General features: G+C 39.4%; 1 protein-coding gene across 12 annotated transcripts in view; it reads right to left on the reverse strand.

Annotated features, from left to right (window-relative positions):
* Nucleotides 1-25,121, reverse strand: part of LMO7 (LIM domain 7) — a 202,129-nt gene that overhangs the window by 126,361 nt on the left and 50,647 nt on the right. For all 12 annotated transcript variants that reach the window (XM_067713919.1, XM_067713924.1, XM_067713920.1 and 9 more), the window contains one exon: nt 9,113-9,183. In XM_067713919.1, coding sequence (XP_067570020.1) covers nt 9,113-9,183 — 71 coding nt within the window. The remainder of the gene's footprint in view (nt 1-9,112; nt 9,184-25,121) is intronic.

The raw sequence follows: 25,121 nt of genomic DNA on the forward strand, positions 1-25,121 counted from the left end.
TCCCTGGTGGCGCAGTGGTTCAGAATCTGCCTGCTAATGCAGGAGACACAGGTTCGAGCCCTGGTCTGGGAGGATCCCACATGCCGCGGAGCAACTAGGCCCGTGAGCCACAACTACTGAGCCTGCGTGTCTGGAGCCTGTGCTCCGCAACAAGAGAGGCCGCCATAGTGAGAGGCCCGCGCACGGCGATGAAGAGTGGCCCCCCGCTTGCCACAACTAGAGAAAGCCCTCGCACAGAAACGAAGATGCAACACAGCAAAACTTAATTAATTAATTAATAAACTCCTACCCCCCAACATCTTCTAAAAAAAAAAAAATTCAATACAGAATTTTATGATTACTTCAGTATTAATATTTTTAAAGACTGGTAGTAAAATTCATATAAGTTTGATTTCTAGAATTCCTGTGGCAGTAATCTTGAATACTGCTGAATTAGGATACAACACAAATAAATGGTTAACAAGACATGCTAAGATGGGAAAGTAAGTGAAGCGGCAACAAGTCAGTACCAATGCATTGATAATCATCATTTCATGATGATAGGACTTTCTGTTTAGCTTCACTGTTACGCCTGAAGCATCCTCCAGTGAGTCCAGCAAAGCTCAAGTGGTCTGACAGCAGAGTCCTCTTATTCTAGGCAACATCAACAATTATGGCACTAATGGATCTTGCTGAGTAACAGGACATTTCCCAATACAACATCGATAGCCATACGTGTTAGCAGGAGGACTCTGGTTTCCTGTCCTGGTTCTGCTCTTTACTATTAAGTAACATCGCAACTTCTGCTCCATCCCTTCATATAAATCAGAGGATTCTCACAGTCGAACTTAGGTTCTTCCCAACTTTTGCCACTGTAAAAATGCTTGGATGCATGTCTGTGTGTATATCTTTGACCATGCTCCTTATCATTTCTTATATTCTATTTCTAGAAATAAAACCATCAGTGACAAGCTCTTGGTACTTGTCTGGAAAGGAACCTGGCAATATGAACCAATTTACTTTTGCATCAGCTGGTGTCATTCCTGTGTCTACCTCATGGTATGATAAAACAGCGACACTGTTTCCCTCTGCCTGTCAGCCCTACTGCGTGATCTCCCTAGTGCTGCAGCCTTTATAAGCACTGCTTGAAAAGGATATAAAAAATTTTACCAATGTTTTATGTATCACATGTTAGATAGTTAAGCTCTTTTTAATATTTTCCACTATGAAGAGGCTTTATGCATACCTTTTTCCCATTCTGTAGTCTTTTCTTAGAGTCCAAAACAAAAGAATTATTGGGGAAAGTCTTATAACCTTTATGATAAGTAAATATATGTTTATATTAATAAATAAACTAGCATATAATTACTTGATAGATACTGCCAAATTGCTGTTCAGCACTGTACCAGCTTATACTCAACTGGTCATTTTGAGAATATCATAGACTACTTTGCCATAATACGGCCATCAATTTTTTTAACAGATTTTAAATTATTTACTAGTTCAATTTAAAAATCGTATCTGATTTTAACATAATTATTTCTTACTACTGAAGGTAGAGATTTTACTATTTATTTCCAGTAGTATTTCTTCATTTGTGAAGTATTTGGTCACATCCTTTGCTCATTTGTCTATTGAGATTTTCAAACGTGTACCTTACCAGTTTATTTGAACTCTAGATAATATTTAAGCCAATTCTGCATAAAATATTTTTCCCAGAATGTTATTTGCCAGAGTTATCTATTTCATAAAACTTCAAGTCTATTTTTTCTGGGTTTTTTCTATTCCTTCAAAGCTTAGAATCTTAAACTGCCTCCAAAATTTTTTTAATTCTTCTATTTTATTTTCTCAGTTTTTTATTATTTTAATCCAGGCTATATTCTAGTATACATAAGGTTTGGGTTTGGTTTTTTTTTACTGAAGCATAATTGACCTACAACACTATGTTAGTTCCAGGTACATAACATAGTGATCCAATATTTCTATACATTACAAAATGATCACCATGATAAATCTAGTTACCATCTGTCACCATACAAAGATATTACAATATTATTGACTATACTCCCGTGATTCACTTATTTTATAACTGAAGTTTGTACCTCTTAATCTCTCTCATCTATTTCACTTATTCCCCATCCCCCCGCTCTGGCAACCACCTATTTGTTCTCTATGACTGTGTTTCCGGTTTTTTTGTATGTGTTCACTTGTTTTCGTTTTTAGATTCCATATTTAAGTGAGTCATGGTATTTGTCTTTCTCTGTCTGACATTTCGCTTAGCATAATACCCTCGAATTCCACCTATGTTGTCACAAATGGCAAGATTTCGTTCTTTTTATGGCAGAGTCATATTCTACTGTGCATATATACCACCTCCTCTTCATCCCTTCATCTCTTAATGGGTGCTTAGGTTGCTTCCATATCTTGGCTACTGTAAATAATGATGCAATGAACTTAAGGGTGCACATATCTTTTTGAATTAGTGTTTTCGTTTTCTTGGGGAAAATAACCAGAAGTGGAATTGCTGGATTAAATGGTAATTCTATTCTTAATTTTTAGAGGAAGCTCCATACTGTTCTCCATAGTGGCTGCACCAATTTACATTCCCCCCAACAGTGCACGAGGGTTCCCTTTTCTCCACATCCTCGCCAACGCTTTTTATTTGTTGTCTTTTTGATAATAGTCATTCTGACAGGTGTGAGATAGTATCTCACTGAGATTTTGATTTGCATTTCGCTGATGATTAGCGATGTTAAGCATGTGTCTATTGGCCATCTGCGTGTCTTCTTTGGAAAAATGTCTATTCAGGTCCTTTGTTCATTTTTTTATCAGGTTTTTGTTTTCATTTGTTCGTTTGTTTTGTTTTTTTGCGGTACGCGGGCCTCTCACTGTTGTGGCCTCTCCCGTTGCGGAGCGCAGGCTCCGGACGCTCAGGCTCAGCGGCCATGGCTCACGGGCCCAGCCGCTCCACGGCATGTGGGATCTTCCTGGACCGGGGCACGAACCCGTGTCCCCTGCATCGGCAGGCGGACTCTCAACCACTGCACCACCAGGGAAGCCCGGTTGTTTGTTTTTTTGATGTTGAGTTGTGGTATATGCTGAGTTTGTAAATTAATTTTCTTAGCCAATTATGTACCCCAATACAAATAATCGAGTGACTCATCTCTTCTCCATTCTCTCATCTGTCCTTTATCACAACTTCCTATGCATAAGAATGTATTTTGGACCTTCCAATTACATTAATATGTACATTTATAAAGCAATCCATAATTTTTTAATTACTGTGCTTTCTCAAGTCTGTCATTTGTTCTAATATTGAGACAGTATCATTCCACAGAAATTTTTAATTTTAGGATTTTTCCTCTTCTCACCTGTTTATTCTTCCCTATGAATGTTAAAATCCTATTTATTCTAAGAAAAGTCTGACTAGATTTAACATGGGTATTGGCTTAAAATTATAAACAAATTGACAACTATTGGAAATACAGTTTTTCATTCCATTTCTTAAGGCATATAGTTTACCATTACATTTCAACATACAAAATATGTCTCACACATTTCTCTAAAGTAAACAGTAAACTGTGTTCTAAACTTTTTCACTATTGCCTTTTATCCCTTAGATCTCATCTGACTTTCTGACTGATGATTGTTGGTAAGTAAAAATTCTAGAGATTAAGTCTCTCATATAAGGCAATTACTCTACTTTTAATTGATGTGATATCATTATATATTTGTCCTTTTTGCAATATTCATTTCCCTTTCTTAATACTTCTCGTTGCACTGACTAGAATTCCTATACGTTCACCATTTCCTGGCCAACACGTGGTTTTCCATTACCTACCTGAGAGCCTTCATGACATCAAGAAACTACTTCAAAAATAACTTTTTTCTGATCAACTTTAATATAAATTGTTTATATTACACACATTTAGCACATACATTACTCCTATTTATTTTTAGTAGAACACCATTCTCATTTTTTTTTCCTCAGAGACCCTAGCACTGAAATGTTGTGTGCCCTCCTCTCAGTAATTTATATTTAGGATGAGAAAGCCCTGTAGATGGTACCAGCAAGTTCACGAGACAGGACCAAAGCTTTCTACCTTCAAGTCTGAGGCCACAATGTAAAAAAAACCTCTGCAAAATTTGCAATGAGTCTGTATAACATGACTACCATTACAGAAGTGAATTTTTTAATTGATGTTTGCCAAGCTGACCTTCAACTTGAAAAACTACTTTTAAAAAAATGACGTTTTGCTATATGTGGATATAAAATTACAGAAAAAATTGACTGTGAAGGTTAAAAAGACAGCATACAGATGGCAACCATAAAACACTGCCATGAAGAGAAAGCAGTTTTAAAAATTTTAATTATCTTTATGAACTTGAACACGTGCATCTTTGCAAACTACTGGATTATCAAATAATATAGAAACTTCAAGGTCTGTACCACTTTAAGTGAAGAAAAATAGTTCTTATTACTTAAATTTTAAATGGCTATAATATGGGATCAGGGTCAATTGATAGTGCTGGTGAGCTGTATGAACGCACCTGTCCTCAGGAAATTCAAAACCAGTAAGAGCTCTAAGAAAAAAGCCTTCATCCTTACAGAAGGACCTCTGAGCTTTACACGGAGCTCTGCATAGAAGCCCCAAGAATCCACTGATGTCGCTGTCACTCAGTGTGTGAAAGTCTCCAACTCTAACAAAGGACAGAGCCCTCTCGCATGAATGAGAAGTGGCAAGGTCTCTATCTTGTCTGATGTCTTAAAACAATCACTCGAGTATCCCATAGTAAATTAACAGGAGTATTTTTTAATAATTTTTTTCTTTTTTTGAATGCACCTTTAACAAAATACTACAGTCGTTTCAGGAAGACAGTATAGTATTCACATAGTTTCTATAAATAGAAACAGGTTTTCTCAAACCAGTAGGTGAATGTTTATTTGCTCCACTCTTTCCAAGCTGCAAGCCATGGAAAGGAAGGCCTGGTGCCAGTGTGAGAAGAGTTTCCTCAAAAATGTGAGCTGTGAGTTCAAAAAGGCATAAACGTCTGCATGGCTGACTTGGGACAGAGCAAAGACTTGGCATTATTCCAGGGATGGGAAGTACTGACTGACTAACCAGAGACACACCCAATAAGATTACCTTCAAATACATCTTCTTACTTCATAAAGATAATAAACAATGTTTCCATTTAAATATTTCCAAGATTGCTATCATAAGATGAGTAACTATGAAATTACTAATCACTAGCTGGATATGCTCCAACTAAATATATTTAAAGAGATATAATTCTGCAGAACCACAGAGCAAGAGAGGACTGCAGATACTTATGTAGTGGCAAATCTCTTATATTTTTAAATATATAGTAAGGGAGTCTTCAGGAACCCTAATAAACACTGAAGATAGGAGACAGATGAATGAATACTATTAATAAAATTCATAGAAAATTATAACCAGGAGTTGAAATCACCTTATAGACTCCTGTCAATCCTTTTACTAATTAGAAAAAAAAACCAAATTAGATTTCGTTCACATTTCACTGTTTAATAAAGCCAAGAGAGACTGCATGTCTAAGGTATACAGTAAAATAATTACTACAACAGACTTTAACTGGGGGAGTATTCTTTAGCCCTCAACTGATTGGATCCCACAGTCAATCAAACTAAATGATACTAAAATGATTTACAGCAGATACTAACTTCAGATTAAAAGGCAATAAATGCACATAACTACCCTCATTATTCAGATGTGTATCTTGTCTGAAACCTCAGTGCAGAGTTTACACCCAATTTAAACTATCTGAAATGTCAGTACAGTGCCAGTTGGGAAAAGCTATAATGAGCTCATTTCCTCCAACTCTTGACTTTGATATTCCAGAATGCCAGTTCAAAAAGGATAAACTCCTACTAAAGCATAAAAGACTGCTGAAATTACTAAATAAAATAATAAGAAAACTGTTTAATGGTGATAATGAACTAGGATGCCTAGAGATTTTTAAAAGGCAATAAGCAGACCCTATATTTCACAAGAATTGGTCATTTTTATGGCAGTGAACCAAAGAGAAGTCAGCCTTTTCCTATAGAATATTATAAAATCTGAATTTATTTTTAAGTCATAATTCAGCTAAAACTTGAGACCTCAGATGGGCAAGATATTCTCGAAGACAGACAGCTTACTATATTTACCACTAATTTAAAAGTCAGGGTTTACAATACCAGGCTTCTGAACAGCAGGTTTTGCTTTCCTCTTAGACATAATAACTACTCAGGCATATGTGATCAAACAATGATGCTTAATCATTTTGTAGACCAACCAGCTAGGCTTTTCTTTAGCTATAAATTTACACAGAATATAGTTACCTGGACTTTTTTCCAACACTACATCTATTAGATTAAAATGCCTTCATTAACCAGTGGCTAAAAATAATGCAATTCACCATTAAGAAATTTTTTTAATACAAACATCATGCGGTACTTTGGGATCCCATCATAAACTAAAATTACTGATTACCACAGCTTAATATTTACTGACACTACTTTTGGGAAACATTCATTTAAAGAATACTGGGTGGACTTCCCTGGTGGTGCAGTGGTTAAGAATTCGCCTGCCAATGCAGAGGACATGGGTTCAAGCCCTGGTCCGGGAAGATCCCACATGCTGCGGAGCAACTAAGCCCGTGCGCCACAACTACTGAGCCTGAGCTTTAGAGCCTGTGAACCACAACTACTGAGCCTGCATGCCACAACTACTGAAGCCCATGCGCCTAGAGCCTGTGCTCTGCAACGAGAAGCCCGCGCACCGCAACGAAGAGTAGCCCCCACTCACCCCAACTAGAGAAAGTCCGCGCGCAGCGGACAAAGACCCAACACAGCCAAAGATAAATAAATTTAAAAACTAAAAATAAAGAATACTGGGTACTAAATAGATTGATTAGACTTAGCTGGTAATGCACAAAACCCCAAATTGGTGTTATTTCAATAAGGAAACAATCTAAGAATGAGCTTCTGGAAGTTGTGAATTTAAATGACATTTAGAAAAAACTAATATATCTCTAAACATGCATCTAAATGTTTGCTGTGACCATTAAGGTAGAACTTATAATATTTAATCTAACAGTACTGCCTGTGATCAAAACAGTTTTTTATCAACTCTGAATATCCTCCTGGTAACAATATACTCAGGTTGGATATAGTTTTTGGAAATCATCTCAAGTAATTTAGGCTGCTGCATAAATTGCGTTTTAAATAAAACACTAAGTGTCACTCTCAAGTATGTTTAATGACCTAGTTATGGAGGCTATGTCCCCAAAAGGGGGATCCCTACAACTATTTTGAGTAATAGTTCATCACTGGAACTATATAACCACTAAGTGAGTTCTTAAAAAGATCACCTATTTGGGTTGCATGCTTTCATATGTCTAAAAACAACTCTGTGCTCCACAGGCCCACTGCCTACATAAGCCCACCTAACTCCTATCCTGACTTATGGGACTTAAAACTGACATCAAAGTTATTTGCATCAAAGCTCTAAATAGTCTACACTCATAGCTAAGGTTCTTTTCAGATCACATGTGTCTAACAACCATTTTTCCCCCCATCTTCTGAACACATTAGACTATATAAAACATATAATTTGCAAACCAAGATAATTTCCTATCAGTGACCAATTGAGCTAGCCACGTGACCTACTAATATTAGTTTAAACACTATTTGGCAACAACAACTCTGAACGTGGCATCAGAAAAGGACAAGAAACATCCCTTAAACTTTACTTGTGACCCTTATTCATATGCCTGTCCTACTACATATTGGTAGAATCACATGAAATTGACATTTCTGTAGGTCACACGTAGTTGAATATCAACACTTCATATGATTCGACTTAATAACACTGCTCTAAGACAAAGAAGTGTGAACACCCATCAACAGAACTGATGAGATAAAGACTTATCTTCATGGCCGTCTTCCTAGCAACAACTTGTATTCATACAAAGTTTGATAGTTTATGGAAACCTTAATATACGTATTATAGAACTTTGCACCTTTGTGAATTAGGCAGATCAGATACCCTGATCTCCACTTTACAGATGAGAAAATAAGGCTCAGATGTTAAGTCACTTGCTCAAATGTCCAAAAGTATGAAGCAAGCAATCAAACCTAAGCCCTCTGACTCCGGATCTTTGCTGCAAACAACCTTCCTTTAAAAGGATAATCAAAATCATCTAAGTATGAGCACATACACTCCCAGTGGTTGCTTGTGGACAGATTCCATAAATACTTATGTGATAAGTGTCTAGATTGGAATACTTAAGTGGTTTCAAAAATGTGGGTACATACACAAGTACATTCTTATACTTTATTTGCTCACGTCTGCAACCTGGACCCTCACCCAGGACTGCATTCTTCTGTTCCATAGACTGTCTGCCCCTCACCCCCAAAGGTCACCACCCGGCTAACTGTACTCTGCATCCAGTGGGGAACAAAACATCACACTAAACATACACTGTAGGTCCCACACCATCAATCGTGGCACAAGCCTATCTGACTTAGGATAACCAAAGCCTCAGATGTGATTCTCAGCAATATCATATTAATTGAATGAATGGCTGGCCTGTGACTCAAATTGATTGTGGTAATGTAATGACTCCACTTAAAGGTTCAAAGAAATATTTGCTGCAGCCTAAATTTGTTCTACAATCATCACTGTTTACTGACGAAGGAAACAAGCTTTATATTAACTTATACACCAGGCAACTCCATACATTAGAATTTCCACAGCAAGTGAGAGCTGGTGCTATGCGATAGGGCTTGCTTCTCAACCACCCACCCCTACTGGCCCATCAATCAATAACAGAATCTTTCTTGTTTACTAATTTAAAATAATATATATTTCACCAATGTTATCTTTAGATACAGAGACCGATAACCCCTTCCTACTGTCTGGTACTGTCAGGGTGTCAATTTGCAGGGATCAAATCTCACTTGTTACCAAGAAGACATATCAGTGACTATGGTGGCCATGTGGGGTGGGGGTGGATGAAGACACCTCATAACAGGCACGCGCACGCGCACACGCACACACACGCCCCTTTGCTTTTGAATTATTTTTTTAATGCTTTAAATACTTACTCACACAACAGAACGCCATTCTCCAGGGAGGCTCGAAAATCCTTTGTCTCAAAATTCTTCTCTGTCACTGCCTGAAAGACATATTTGGGTATTAGTTTTCTCTAAATCAGGGATTATACACAAGTCAAATCCAGTATCAGATTAATTAACATGCCTCTAATATCATACTTGGAGAACGTGCATGTATCACCAAAAGTTGTTCCATACAGGAAATTCTATGCACTGTTCTACGTTATAAAGAGAAAGGTTAACCATTTTAGTATGAACAAATCTAAACAGAAAAACCCACAACAAGTGGTTTCTATGATGCAACCATTTTATGGAGGGTAAACAAAAGTTAGAAGCTTAATTTCGAGCATATTTTCTATTTAAAAAAGAAGCCCTATGGGCAATCTACTCTACTAAGAGTAAATAAAACCAGATTAAGATATAAACTTGAAATACCAACTGTATACGCACATCGTTAATTTCAATTCCACCCTTAAATTCCTCAAGTTTCATTACAAAGCTAAATAGCAGAGGGCATGACTCTCCCTAAACATATTCATGAAATGGCCCTGATTTGTGTAAAGAGCTATTTACTGCAATAGGAAGAAAAAGATTAAATCCTGACATTGAGAGAGAAAAGACAGAGAGGGAAGATGGTACACACTCTAAACAGACAATTCCCCACTTAAGGCTTTTACATATGAACAGCCCATCTACCATTACCGCCACCAATGTTCTTAGTGAAACTGCTGAAAAAATGTCTACCAGTTCTGTCTTCCTCTGTCTTCTGACGGTGGAGTGGTTGGGAGGAAAGTGGATTCCATAGGGACAAGAGTAGCAGAGAAAATGGAGGCCATGTAGGGAAAAGGTGCTCCAGGAATACCCTGGGACTGAGTCCCCAGCCAAGGGTGTGGACAGGTGTACCACAACAGCTGGGACAGCAGCCGCCCTAGAGATGGACCCACCACCCATAAGCAGAGGCCTTGCTCCACCTGCCACTTCAGGGAGAAATCTGATCTCGGAAACCTGATTGGGAAGTCACTAATCTTAAACCCTAGGTGAGCTACAAAGCTCCTGCTGTCCTTACTCACCACTGTGACCTTTACTGTCCACCTAGAGCCCCTGTATGTCTTCTGCATCTTTTCCACAACACCCAACAGTGCCACAGGTACACATAATAATGGGTCACTGACAAAACAATGGCTATTTCTAGAATTAAAGTTGGTTTCTCATAAGCTGGTTCTATAAACAGGGACAGGAACCTGTGTCAGGAGGTGACACACTCAAAAGCAGGAAGAAGTAGCAGATCCTTTCCTACAAAGGTCATTAATCTACAGAAGGGCTATGTTGCTGCATGAATTAAACATCTGCTAAGTGTCTCCGTTACGTGCACTTACTTGGATACTGGGTGTAGATCTAAAAAAAAAATGCAAGGAGCTCACAGCCACGTAAGTAAAACACAGAGTTTAAGAGTTCAGTAAAACATCCAAATGGAATGGTATATTCCTTCAGGGGTAACCTTGAGTGGCCCATGTATTATCCCAGGTAACCTATGCAGCACAAACTCTCTTGAATTTTCCCCAAATAAATCCAAAACAAACTCAAGGTGAGCACTAATCCCAGCTAGTGAAAACACAGTAGCATCTCATTTATCTGGGAACTCCTACCCAAAGCTAAAAAGCACGAGAAAGTCCCAGGAACGGCCAAAGCAGATGTCAAAGCCCATTCTCTCTAGTCATTAGGAAAGCCACTCAGAGCCACCAATACTCAATTACCCACCACTGAAACAATCTAGGGATTATGTTCCCAAATCAAGGTAGATTAGAAGCAGTGAGTTAGAAGGAAGAAGGGCTGTGACCCCACAGACACATGGAGAGCAGTAAAGAGTGACAGTCAACAGCACTGGATGGGCCAGTTGAGAGGCAGTGTAGCAAGTGACAAAATGGAAGGAGAAAGGGCGCAAGTCAGACAAAAATATATTCAAATCCCACTTTCATTATCTAGTAGCTGTGTGACCTTAAGCAAGTTGAATAGCTTCCATGAACCCCAGTCTGCTCATCTGAAACAGGGTAAATATCACCGACTTATTAGCTTATAATGGCCAAGATGCAGTGCAATCAGGTACCTGAGGGTAGCTCGCAGAGGTATATGCTTAACCTCAATACACACATCAACCTTCAAGTAACATGCTGACAACACATCACAAGAATTAGCCCTCAAAAGAATACCTCTAGGGGCTTCCCTGGTGGCGCAGTGGTTGAGAATCGACCTGCCAATGCAGGGGACATGGGTTAGAGCCCTGGAGCAACTAAGGGCTGCTTAGTTGCACATGCCGCGGAGCAACTAAGCCCAGGCGCCACAACTACTGAGCCTGCGCTCTAGAGCCCATGAGCCACAACTACTGAGCCTGTGTGCCACGACTACTTAAGCCCGTGTGCCTAGAGCCCATGCTCTGCAACAGAAGCCACCGCAATGAGAAGCCTGCCCACAGCAACGAAGAGTAGCCCCCGCTCGCTGCAACTAGAGAAAGCCCACGCGCAGCAACGAAGACTCAACATAGCCAAAAATAAATAAATATTTTTTTAAGTTAAAAAAAAAAGAATACCTCTGCACCATATAGACAAAAAAGCTGAGTTAGATTCAGAATATTAACAAAGTAGAAATAATGGAATAGAGATAGATATTTAGAAAACCCAACTATCCAGAATGGTTCATTTCTCCAAAAAGACTACAGAAAGGCAAAATCATCGTATGTAGCGGATTTCAGACCACCTCCCTCCATATGTCAAAATATGAATGCACTCTTGTACATATACACTTATCAAAATCTAAATAATGATGATATAAGACCAGACTCCATTTATACTGTATTTACAAAGACAGAATGTAAAACTAAACAGATTCTTAAATGAGAGTCTATATTTTGAAGACATGGGAATCTGGCATGCTCTGTACACTATTAAAGATAATATAAAATGACACTACCATTGCTGAAGGCAATTTGTAAAATGTGTCTGACATCTCTCTTTTTTTTTTTTTTCGGTACGCGGGCCTCTCACTGTTGTGGCCTCTCCCGTTGCGGAGCACAGGCTCCGGACGCGCAGGCTCAGCGGCCATGGCTCACGGGCCCAGCCGCTCCGTGGCATGTGGGATCTTCCCGGACCGGGGCACGAACCCGTGTCCCCTGCATCGGCAGGCGGACTCTCAACCACTGCGCCACCAGGGAAGCCCGTGTCTGACACCTTAAACACACATTCTCTTGGGCACACTATGTGCAGATCTAGGAATTTATATTAAGTCAACAGGACAAGAACTCAGAGACATCAGTAGAAGAACTGCTTCACAGCATTACACATAATAGCAACAACTTAAAACACCCTGAATGCTCAACAATAAGAAATCAGATAAATTATAATATAACCATAAAACAGAAAACTTCATGAAATTACAATTCATGTCAGAAAAGTAGATTTATCACTTGTAGAGAACACTGAACATATTAATTATAAAGCAATTTGTCAAAAAGTACATGGAGTATGATCCCAATTTCTATAACTCTATGCATCATATAAATATGCATATATAAGTATGCATTATATAAATAAATATAGAATAACTATATTAACAGTAATTATTTCTAAGTGGTAGAATTATAGCTGATTTTAGTATTTTTTTGCTTATGTATATTCTGTAGTAACCACAGGTGTTTCTTGTGCAATAGATATATAAATTAATATATTTTTAAAAACATTCAAAAGAATGTTTTGACTTCTTTTGAATGTTTTTAAAAATATATTAATTATAAATATATTAATTATAAAATATATTAATATATATTTTTAAAAATATATTAATTTATATTTTTATATATTTAATTTATAGTTCATCAGATTTAGGTCAATTTCCTGTGTCTCCTACATTTAAAGGATAAAGGAAGAGAAGGACACCAGTTTTCATGTAGGTAATTTTTCTCATCTATGAAATGCACACATCCTCAAGTTTAATAATCCTTATTATTCCCCCTTTCACTAGTACGAAGGTTGAGGTTCAGAAAGTTTAACTTTCTAGAAAGTTATAGAATCATCCACATGGAACAGATACCAAAAACCTACAGCATTTTACAAGCACTCAGTAAGAGAATGTTTCAAATGCATCAGACACAAAGTGTTTCTAAACTAAAAAAAAAAAATTAAGTTGTCTTCCATCTGTGTTTAGACTTTTTTAATTTAAATTAATGTATTTTACCATGCAATGTGCCTTCAAAAATAATCCTCCACTGTTAAGGGTATTAAAAAGGTAACTCTGTAAATAAAAAATGTTGAATTAACTTTTTTTCAATGTTCCTGAAAAAAAACAGACTTGTGTCTTAACACATAATGACTGTGTGTGTGTATGTGTGTGTGTGTGTGCGATAAAGTGGCATTCTAAATGCTAATAAAATGAAAACTCATCTGTTAATGGTTTCAGCATTTCTCTTGACATTTTCATGAACATTACAAAATGTTCATACTGTATATACTATCAGTTCATACTGTATATACTATATATATACTGTATATACTATCTACCTCAAGCTCAACAAGGAAAACCATCTGATTAATTAAAAATTAAAATTTTTAATTAGCAATTTATATATCCATATAAATATAAACTCATCTAAGACCTCTCCTAAGAAATTAAAACAAAAAAGTTTTCCCAAGAGTTTTAAACTAAAAAGAGAACATAAATTCATAGCAGGGATTTTCAGTCTATAGCAGCTGCCTGGGCCACGTTCCTTAAGAAACACACAGCAACACACAGCACAGCACCTACCATGGCCAGGTGAGGCCAGGGTGGGGCTCTAGAGCCTGTGAATCCTTGCCCCACTATTTCCTACCTATAACCCTGGACAGGGTGCTTAACCTCTTTGTTTTCTCAGGGATGCAACAGAGATGTAGTACCTACGTCACAGGGCTGCACAGAGTATTAAATGGGATACTGCATATGAAGCCCTCAGCACTTGCCTGATTCAGAAAAAGCATTCACAAATGTTAGCACAATTAGCTATTACTATCCCTCTATAGAATGAAAATAAAAGTTTCATCTTAGCAAAGAGAAAGTCCATGTTGCCAGAAGTAACATCTTTTACTTAAAAGGAAGAAACTGAGTTACATTATAAAACTCCACTAGACTACCTTCCATATCCTGGAAACTGTAAAAAAAAAAAAAAAAAACAATTATAGAGATCTAGAAAGGACCTCAAAATAGAGTGAAGGCTGTTTTGTTCAAAAAAATGAAATCATACTTTAAAATGTGAATGCATCTGTATTTGAAGAATTCAGTACGCTAAAAGAAATTCCAGAATTTTGAAAGAAAAATTGTTTGGTAGTTCTAATCTAACAATTACTCATTGTGATTTTCAATAATTTTCAACCTCACTCATTAGCAAGCTATTTGAGGTGTGATACATTTTATGTAATGAGGCTGTGATTCACAGGAACTAAATAGAGACCACGTGTTTCCCACTGAGTTATCAAAAGTCAACACAAACAGGAGTAATCACTATGTCGTCAAACGGCCACACCTTGCCTTCTGTAAAAACTTGTTTTCTTCCCTCTTCCTTGTCCCTTTCCATATTTTCCTAATGCAGTTGAATAAAATCAGTACCACTTGAAATAACCTAAGACGTACATCAGATTTCATCTGGGGTTTGATCCTGGACCCATCTCACTCTACACACTTCTATTAAGTTACTGATTTTCAAAGGGAAAGAAGTATTTGCCATATCTACTTCACAGCCCACAAATGATATTTGAAAATATTTGATATCTTCAAAAAGAAAAGTAAAAAAAAAAAAAAGACTACACACTGTAGTCGAGGCCACTGCATCTTCCAGCCATGTGTCCCTGCGTGCTGAGCAGCCATCTTGTTGGAAAGAAGCTAAGAAGCAACAGGGCCAAGTGTGAGGCTCTTGGGTGAGATGCTTCCTGTGAAGTTATAATTACTCCCCTGAGCAAGTTAAGGGTGGAGCAGCGCGCCAAAAGTACACACCGCACAAACACTGCCGTCAAACCCGTCCTACCACCTGTAGCCTCCAAAGATGCCCTTGATACAAAGCTTTCAAAGGGCATATGTTGTGGAATAAAATACCTACCAACCGAATACACCCTCAATAAGTGCCAACCTGGCAAATTTCAAAAAAACCCATTTCTTTTGTTATGAAATATATTAACTTAATATATCAATGGGAATTATCCTCATACCCTTTACTGTTTGGTTCACAGCTTTATTTAAATCCTCTCACTGGAGGAGATTTCCCACCAATCTAAGCAACAAGTTTCTCTAAAACTTCACATCTCAGCTCCAATTCTGGCCAAGAAACCACATGACCTAAATCCCAAACATTCTGGGAACTTGTCAAAGACCACTTTATACCAGACTGTTATCAGCAAAACACTCACTAATGCAAGTCAGCAGGCCCTCATCCCGTTTAAATTTTTCAGTTCCTTTTAAGCAGCCATTTAAAAGATGTTTAGAATCCCAAAAGCACTCTCCACCATACTTCTGTGTGAATCACAGTGCAAAAACACAGTGCCCATTTGAGCTTGTTTTAAAAGAGGGAAAGGGGGCTTCCCTAGTGGCGCAGTGGTTGGGAGTCTGCCTGCTGATGCAGGGGACACAGGTTCGTGCCCCGGTCTGGGAAGGTCCCACATGCCGCAGAGTGGCTGGGCCCTTGAGCCATGGTCGCTGAGCCTGCGCTCCGCAACAGGAGAAGCCACAACAGTGAGAGGCCCGCGCACCGCAAAAAAAAAAAAAAAAAAAGAGGGAAAGGGATGTTTGCTGCCAAAAAACTAGATGATGAGCTTCAACTGGGCTCATAGTTGATTCCAAATTAAGTTACTAATTGACTGATCAGCTACTACATCAGGACATTTAAGATACACACAGGAGATCATCATGCCAATCACTTCAACCAAAGTCATGCCAAAAAAAAAAAAAAACCCCAAGGAATATTTGCCCTCAGAAAGCACTGGGGAACACAGGAACCACATCATGAAGCAATTCACAAACAATGGGTGTGCTTTAACATTTTCATTCAGAAACATAACCTAGTATATCCCACCTTCCAACGAGAGAGCCCTTATAGGCCATGGTTTCCACAGAGAGACTCCCCCCCAGGCCGGCACACATCAAGGAGCTGTCGTGTTTTCAGTCTCTAAGAAGCCACCAAAGAATTAAAAACACCCTTCTCTCCTTTCTTCCATCAAACTTCATTTTTTGCAGCATCCCATGATGCCGCAAAACAGGTCCAATTTTTATGATGAATTCCATGAGACGTATAAATTAGTCAAGATTTGACAAATCTCATTGGTCACACATACTAAAAACCTATAATGCAAGGACTGTGGCACACAGTCGAAAATATTAGGTAAAAACTAAACATAATTTAAATATAAAAAGTCTACCTTCTAGCTCTTTCCTTGCCCAGAGTAAAATTACTGAAAAGGTTATTCACAATTTTAGAGAAACCAATTCTTCCAAAAAGGGTGGGGCTCTATCCTTTTAATCTTATTTTTTTTTAATTTTATTGGAGTATAGTTGATTTACAATGTTGTGTTAGTTTCAGGTGTACAGCAAAGTGATTCAGTATACATATATTGAATACATGTATGCATTCTTTTTCAGATATTTTTCCCATATAGCTTATTGCAGAATATTGAGTAGAGTTCCCTGTGCTATATACAGTAGGTCTTTGTTGGTTATCTATTTTATACATAGTAGTGTGTGTATGTTCATCCCAAGCTCTCCCCCCACCCCACCCCCGACGTATCTCCTTTGGTAACCATAAGTTTGGTTTCAATACCTGGGAGTCTGGGTAGTGGCCTTTTTAAACTAATAAAAATTTGAAGTCAGAGAAGCTGAGATGGAGTCTCAGACTCCTTTGTATAATGAAGTCTCCCAATTTCCCCAGGCCTCAGTCTTCTCAGCTAGAAAAGGGGTTCCAGGATTGACAGCTAACCCTTACTCTGTTTACTTCGTGCACGATCTCCCTTAATCTTCACAGCAACCCTGTGTGGTGGACACTCTTACCCCATCTAGACATGAGGAAACTGAGTAAAACTATGCTTGCTTGAGTTGAGACCTAGGTCAGTCCCTACATAACAGGCAGTGAGCATCCAGTGAGAGTGTCTATGGAAGCGCTGAGTGAACTTGACAATGTAATTAGGAACCTATTCCCAGCCATCCCAGCCTATTCTGCACACTCTCAAGGGCAGAACTGTCTTACCCAACTTCTCATTGGTTGAAATATGGCTTACACATACTTGTCACTTATGTTAAATCTAATTACTCTTCTGATGAATATTTGCACAAGTATTTGAAGCAAGAAAGAACAAGACCCCCAAAAAAGCAAAACTGCTAGTTAAATTTCAAGTGTATGGGGGGTAGGGAGGGTGGAGATTGGTTGTGTTTTAGAAGAAGAACCTGCCTCAGTTCCCCAAAATCACTCACCCTAGTTTTGTCACTAGCTCAAGAACAAACACATACAAGAGTCTATGGAAACATATCACTCTAGTGACATACCTTTTTAAAAGGGAATATTCTTAGATGAAAACCTCAGTTGAGAGCATTTCACCACTGATTTGCTACATAAATTTTTTCCAGACCGAAGAATACATTAGAATTCAATTTTCCATTTAAATAATCTTTCTTAATTTTAACTAAGATACTAAGAAAGTATTTGGTTATTCACTCATTCAAAAATCACGTAATGGCAATTGCTATGCACGTACCTGGCACGGTGCTTGGCGCTAGGAATATAAAAAGATGAAGCAATTCTTGGAAATTCCTCTTTAAAAGTCTAATAACCCTGTTTTGAAATATGTGGTCAAAATGGCATTTTAAGCCTAGGCATCTCTCTAAAATGTGGTTAAGCCTCTGAATTACAGCATGTTCTTCGTTAACTTATATTGTATACTCAGCACTGCTTTAAGTGACATAATTCTCAAGTCACTGGCCTCTCTTAAGACTTGGCATTGTACTACATAATATCCCGGCATATACCAGGACTATTTTTGCCAATGCTAATATCACTTGATAGCAAACCCAAAGCCAACGCACAGTCTTCCAAAATCGTGGTATTAGAATTGCACAGATCACTGAATTCTAAATGGAATCCGAAAGTCTCTTAGTGGTCAAAAATCTAAACATTTTCTACCCCACTGCCCATGGTAAGCCCTTGGTCTTAGCGGCTAGTGTAAATTACACCTCCCCACTTCCCCTTCTCTTGGGAAGGCTCCTAAGTCTTCACGCAGCCGGGAAGGGAAGACTAACAGCAAAGTACACAGCTCCCAGTGTGTTCTGGATAATTAAAAGCCAACTGTCTTTATAAACCCTCCAAATTCTTAATCATCATTAGGCCAAATGCCAGCTACACTCAGATATTTGGGGGGGTGGTGGGAAAGAATGAGTTTAAACATAATTTCTGCTCCAGAAGAAGTGGCCACTTCCTGATACCAACTTTTAGCTTAGAGTCTCCGATTATTTTTGCTGAACCACTACTATTAATAAGCCACAACTGGAAAGAACTATATAAAACCAAGGGAAGAACGATGTGCTCCAGGGCTGACAATTTACGTACCAGGTTTCATCTAGATACGAAATCCAAGACAACCTGAACCCTACTGGCAGCTAGTTAAATTCACCAGAAACATCACACACGAAAATGTGCTCGAGCTCTACAGCTATACTTTGTTCTGCGAAGGATCACAAAACTACTTCTAAAGAATAAAGTATAAAGTACATGTTGTCTATAAATACAAGTTCAGACTCCAAATTTATGCTGCTGCAGAAAACAGGTAAAATACTGCAAAGGAAAAAAAGTCCACCAAAAGCCTAGTCTAGCGCATAAATTATTGTTTGCTCCTCGATCAAGGAGTTTTTTTAAACAAATAGCACACAAGGCACATGTAGACGTGAATATCCATTATCAGGATAGTTTAAGTAGAGTTCAAACGCTTAATATAATCATTGGTTCTCAAGAGACATCATTGTTTCGTGCAGAAATGTCACACACACACATCAGCAAGTCTCAACAATTAACCTGCTTACCTCCCGGTGAATTACTATGAGAGTCATCACTGTGGGAAACATTCATCGTAGGAAATAGTGTATCTGTATTACAGGTGACAGTCACTACTTATTTTACATGAACTTCAAATGGATAGTCACACCCCTAGGATATGCTTTACTCTCCAGTGTAAGTTTGGCATTATGGGACGAACTTGAGGCGACCTGTGACACAGGAGCTGCCTAAATGATTCTTGATGGATTCCTACTGCAAGCTAACAATGTCGTCCTTCTGGTACACAGTCGTCAGCCTTCCTTCCATTCAACAGTGAATTTCTAGGAAGCAAAGAGATAATTACACTCCTATTCCTAGGTACATGCCCAAGAGAAATAAAAACACATGTTCACACAAAAACCTGTATATGAGTTTTCATAGCAGTATTACTTGTGTTAGCCAAAAACCTGAAAATACCCATCGATCCATCAACTGATGAATGAATAAACAGAAGATGGTATAACCATACAATGGAATATCATACAGCCATAAAATGGAATGGAGTACTGATACATCTACATCGTGGACAAACCTAGAAAACATGAGGCTAAGTGAAAGAAACCAGGCACAGAGGACTACATATGATGATTCATTTCTGTGACATGCCCGGAGAAGGCAAAACCATAGCAACAGAGAGTAGATTAGTGGTTGCCAGGGACTAAGGGAAGGGAAGAATGGGTGAGTGCTAATGGGTATAGGGTGTCTCCGGGCGTGATGAAAACATTTTGAAATTAGGCTGGGGTGAGGGTTGCACAATCCTGAGAATACACTAAAGCCCAATGAACTGTACGCTTCAAAAGGGTGAACTGTATGGTTTGTGAATTGTATCTCAATAAACATGTTCTAAAAAAGCTCAATGAATTGCACACTTAAAAATTTGTGCATTTTATTCAAGTTCAATAAAGAAGACTTTTTAAAAGGCGTTCAATACCATCTCATACCCCATACACAAAGGAAGTTCAACATATGTTAAGCTATTAATTTGTTTACTATCTCCTAAACGTCTATCCCCCTAAAAAACTTACTTATAATTTCATAGGAATAGGTCTAAATTTGCAAAGTGAAACTTCCAGCCCACTACCTCACATACAGAAATGTTTTAATCACGATATTTCCTTTTATATACTTGCATCTATCTTTTTACTTTTAAATGTGTCATCTTTGCATTATCTCTAAACAATTCTACAACCCTAAGTTTTCTCAAGTGCAGTTATGGCCTTTTTTTATAGCTCACTTTACGTATATGGTCTCAAAACAGAAAACACAGGTAAGATGGGACACAGAGGGCCATAGCACCTCCACATTAGCTCCTGTTGTGAACTAATTACCATCCCCACAACAGAATGGTTCAGAAATCAGTTTTCCTCAAACGACTTGTAGGAACAAAGTTTCCCCTAGGTTCTTTCTAGGGCCTTAATAGATCAACAAAGTTTCCAGATTATGTATCTCAAAAGTAGATATTGCTCAGGGCTCCATAACACGTCTAATTATTAGTTTAAAATATCCTTGGCTGGGTAATAATTTTAGTTTTTAGTAATAATGTCAGTAATAATTTAATTTAATAATAATTTTAATTTTGTTTCAAGACTATAAAAACGGAAAGACTGAGAGTAACTTCTTCAGCACCACAGTCGGCCCTCTGTACTGAGTGTTGGGAATGTGGAACCCACAAATACGGAGAGCCGACTGCACTAGGGCATTTTATTTGAGGGACATGAGCATCCCCGGATTTTGGTGTCCCCAAGAGGTCCTGGAACCAATTCCCCCACAGATACAGGTGTCCCCCAAGGGACACCTGTATCCTGGTATAGTGACATGTGAAAAGATTGATATGAATGTTCCATCTTAGGATAACAGAAGGAAGACTCTGCCCATACAAATGGATGAGATTGTTTCCCCCACGCCAAAAAATATATATATATATATATCGCAAACCTTGAGAGCTCAATGTCAGGATGTGTGCCTGACCCCCTCATGCAGTGCTGAGGGCTCCCTCTTCCCCCTCTGCGCCTTCAACTCCTGGCTGCCCGTGACATTCACATCACCGCAGGCACACGTGTACTCGCCTTCGTGGCTCCCCTACTGGCCTAAGTCCTTGAAGGGGCTGTCACAGCCGACAGGTTTACTCCAACCTGAACACGTTTTGTTTGGCCCACGCACAATGTTGGGCAAGAGGGAGCAAAGATCTGGGTTACCAGCTTCTCTTTAAAAAAAGAAATGGTCTGCCAACGCTGGGCATGCATTACCTGAAAAGCCACAACTGGCTGCCCTGAGGTAGTGATGGGCGGCCCTGGGGAGAACACACTCTGCAGAGAGCCACAGACCCTACCCTCCCATCTGCTACACCCACCCTTCCTCGCCCCAGCTCACCACCTGGCTGGCCCCGCAGGCATGTCAGTTTGAAAATCCACAGGGATTTTCATTGCATTCTGAAGGCCCAGCATAAATCCTGCCCTGTAGGAAGGACTCTCACTCGTTGACTCAGAATTTAGCGTGTAAAAGAATCACTTGTGACGCCTGTAAAACAATACAGGTCCCAGGCCTTTCTCTAAGCGAGCCTGAGACAGACACCTGAAGTTTAACGTTTCCAGAAGTACCCTTACGGAGTTTTGCTAAGAATGGTCTCCGATAAACACTGTTTTAGTGTTAGGTATCTAGAGCTCTGTGAGTCTTGATTTCCTTATAAGAAAAAGAATTTGGAGTAAATCATCACTACAGCTCACAACTCTAAATGCTTTCTTTGGTTCTTTATTGGAAATCGAAGGAAACCGAACAGGAAATCAGTTCCTGCTCTCTGCTACCACCTACTGGCAAGTTCCTGGTACTGCAGAGGTATAAGCTGCAGTTTAATACCTCAGTTAAGGAATTACTGTTTCCTAGTTTTCACGGCTAGATCCAAGTACATTTTTTAAAAAATTCAACAAAATAGCTTAAGAACATATCACCAAGCAACATTTGATGAAAACAAAAAAGAGAAATATCTTACAGTTTGATTTGTCAATTATACCTCAATACGGCTGAAAAAAATTAATATAAACACCACTAATCTGTCTCCTTTATTCATTCTATAAGAGCTTTTGATGTGTTTCTACCAAATTGATTTTGAAACACACAATAGATTTTGAGACTTCTGTAGAAAAATTTGCACGTTAAGATATACAGTCTGTTTAAATGGTAGACCTGGGACCCAACTACATGGAACAACTTTCTACCATAATAAAATTCTCCAATGTGGAATGATCTGCATTTTTGCAGAAAGTAAACTCCTGTTATAAAAAATGTTCGAACATATGGGTGAGATTTCTAAGATTCCTCTCAGGACCGTGGATGATTTCTCTCTCATCCAGTAAAGCATCAGGGAAGCTCACAGATCTGGGTTCTATGAGGCTTAGGTTTGTACGTGGATTCTGCTCTCCGAGCCTAGAACTATGCTTTAAAAGGGAGATAATACGGGCAGGCAACCAAGCACAACAAACTGAAGATGCGTCTGAATGTTCAGGCAAAACCGAGAAGGATCCCTGGCAGAGGGCAGCTGGGTGTGACAGAATGTGTGCAAGGCAGGAGGGTATGGGTTAGTCCGGAAAACTTCTCCAGGGTAATTACTTCACCCTCCTCCAAACCGTGAAGCTTAACCTGCCAACCACGCCCTCCAAATTCTTCAGTTCACCTGCTCAGTGGCCTTCCTCCACCTTCTAAACTCTGTTCGTTCAATTACAAACGCCAAGCAGGTAGCCCTGAACTTGCAACCCTTGTCCTTCCCCTGAAGCGCCCCTCCAGCCTCATATTCACACCTCCCCGCTGAGCATCTCCTCTTGAGCACCCAGACATCACCACAGAGCCCACATGTAAGACAGGCCTCACCCTCTCACCCAGGACTGAACCGCCACACCCCACTTCTCTACTGAAGTCATGATACCAACACCCTCCCAGCTGCCCAGACTCAAAACACGAGCATGAACCTTCCTGTCCCTCCAAATCCACGTCATTCTCTCCACCCCAGTTCTCGGCTTCTCCTCTGGCAGATGTAACATTTCAACAACCTACTGATCACCTTGCCTTAATCTCCCTTTTCTACTCTGTACTTCAAAGGCTACCTATCATTCCTTAAAAATCAAAAACCACTGCTCAAAATCTTCCAAAGGTCCATTTGCCCTTAGGGTAAGGCTTCCCTCCCTCCCTCCAGGTCTTTCACCCCTGGATTCTCACACGTGATTCCTTGATTCTGTGTAAACACAAGCAATCAGTATCCTCCAGGGCCTTCACCCCTCCATCTCAACATCTCAAAGTGTACCCTCCACTGTTTTCCCCGAACACCACTGCCCCCAAAAGAGTCCTTCTCCCTCTACATCTTCTGTGAGACGGATTTTCTGAGCCACTAGTTCAGTAGACACCCCGTTCTGCCTTATGTCACCATCAAGTGGCCGTGTCTGCTCTTCTGTCCAACACTGAAACTTTCTGGAGCTCAGGAACCTCCGTCAAGGTTACACATCTTCTCCTGCCCTCCCCCACTGCGTAACATACACAACAACAAACATCTGTAAGAAAAAAAATATCTTAATTCACTTCTCCTAAAGGCCAAAAGGAGAAAAAGAGAAACTGCTGTGTGAGATATACAGAGAAGGTTTAATTCAGATTCAGAGACTAAAAGAACACAGCTCAGGAAAAAGAAAAGGCAGCAGTGGAAAGTGGGAGGGGATGGGAGAGCAAACCAGCCTCCCTACCTCTCAGGCCGTGATCCAGGAACAAGAGTCCTGGATCAGACAGATGGTACCTACACTGGGGAAAAACACCTGAGAGGTTCTGGCAGCACATGAAAGCCCTAACTAATGTCTTGGGGGAAAAGGAAAAGCCGAAAACCAGCGTGAACTAATATTTTCCTCCCCTAACAGAGAATAATGACAGACGTCCTACATCCTGGAACAGAGAATGAAGTCAGAAGACAGAAAAGCAGGAGGAGAAGGAAAACAGATTGGGTATCGGCAGGGACGGGGACCCTGAGTGCCGCATGAAATAATGATCGCCGCACCTAAAGCAGAGCCAGATGGCAGCCACAGACAATGGAGACCCATGCAGGCCACATGAAATTTTGATGAATTCCTTAATGGCCACACCACGAAAGCCATATTCCAGAAAGAGGCTAATAATAGAACAAACGTCAGTGCAGAACAAAAAGACTTAAAACCGCCTGCATTCGTTATTCAACTACATTTGGACAGTTTTCAAAATGTGGTTGTTTAATAAGTGCTTTCACTGGTGACGATGATCACCGTTTATGCCACGAATGCTGTTATTTTTTGAACCCTAAGCTGATGCTCCAGGCCACTGTGGTAACTGCATTACAACAAAAGGCTGGGTCACACACCTACACACACACTTGACCCAAAATGATCACGAGAGTCGTGGACTGGGGAGAACCATACACTTCCACGCCACTTCCCCACATCTCAACGTGAGAAATCAAGCCAAGTTACAGCTTCTATAACAACATACTCTTAATCCTCAAAATGAGCAGACTAATTTACACAAGCATATATGCACAGTGCCTTACGAACTCTAGCCTGTCTACACAAGGCAAGATGCTTCTGAATTGCATCCAGTCAAAGTCGAAAGTCGAAATAAGACTGAAGGTGAGTGAAGTAAGTCAGAAAGAGAAAGACAAATACCGTATGCTAACACATATATATGGAATTTAAGAAAAAAAAATGTCAAGAAGAACCTAGGGGTAAGACAGGAATAAAGACACAGACCTACTAGAGAACGGACTTGAGGATATGGGGAGGGGGAAGGGTAAGCTGTGACAAAGCGAGAGAGGCATGGACATATATACACTACCAAACGTAAAATAGATAGCCAGTGGGAAGCAGCCGCATAGCACAGGGAGATCAGCTAGGTGCTTTGTGACCATCTAGAGGGGTGGGA

The sequence above is a fragment of the Pseudorca crassidens genome, chromosome 18 (genome assembly GCF_039906515.1).
Source record: "Pseudorca crassidens isolate mPseCra1 chromosome 18, mPseCra1.hap1, whole genome shotgun sequence".
In the NCBI taxonomy this organism is placed as follows: domain Eukaryota; kingdom Metazoa; phylum Chordata; class Mammalia; order Artiodactyla; family Delphinidae; genus Pseudorca; species Pseudorca crassidens.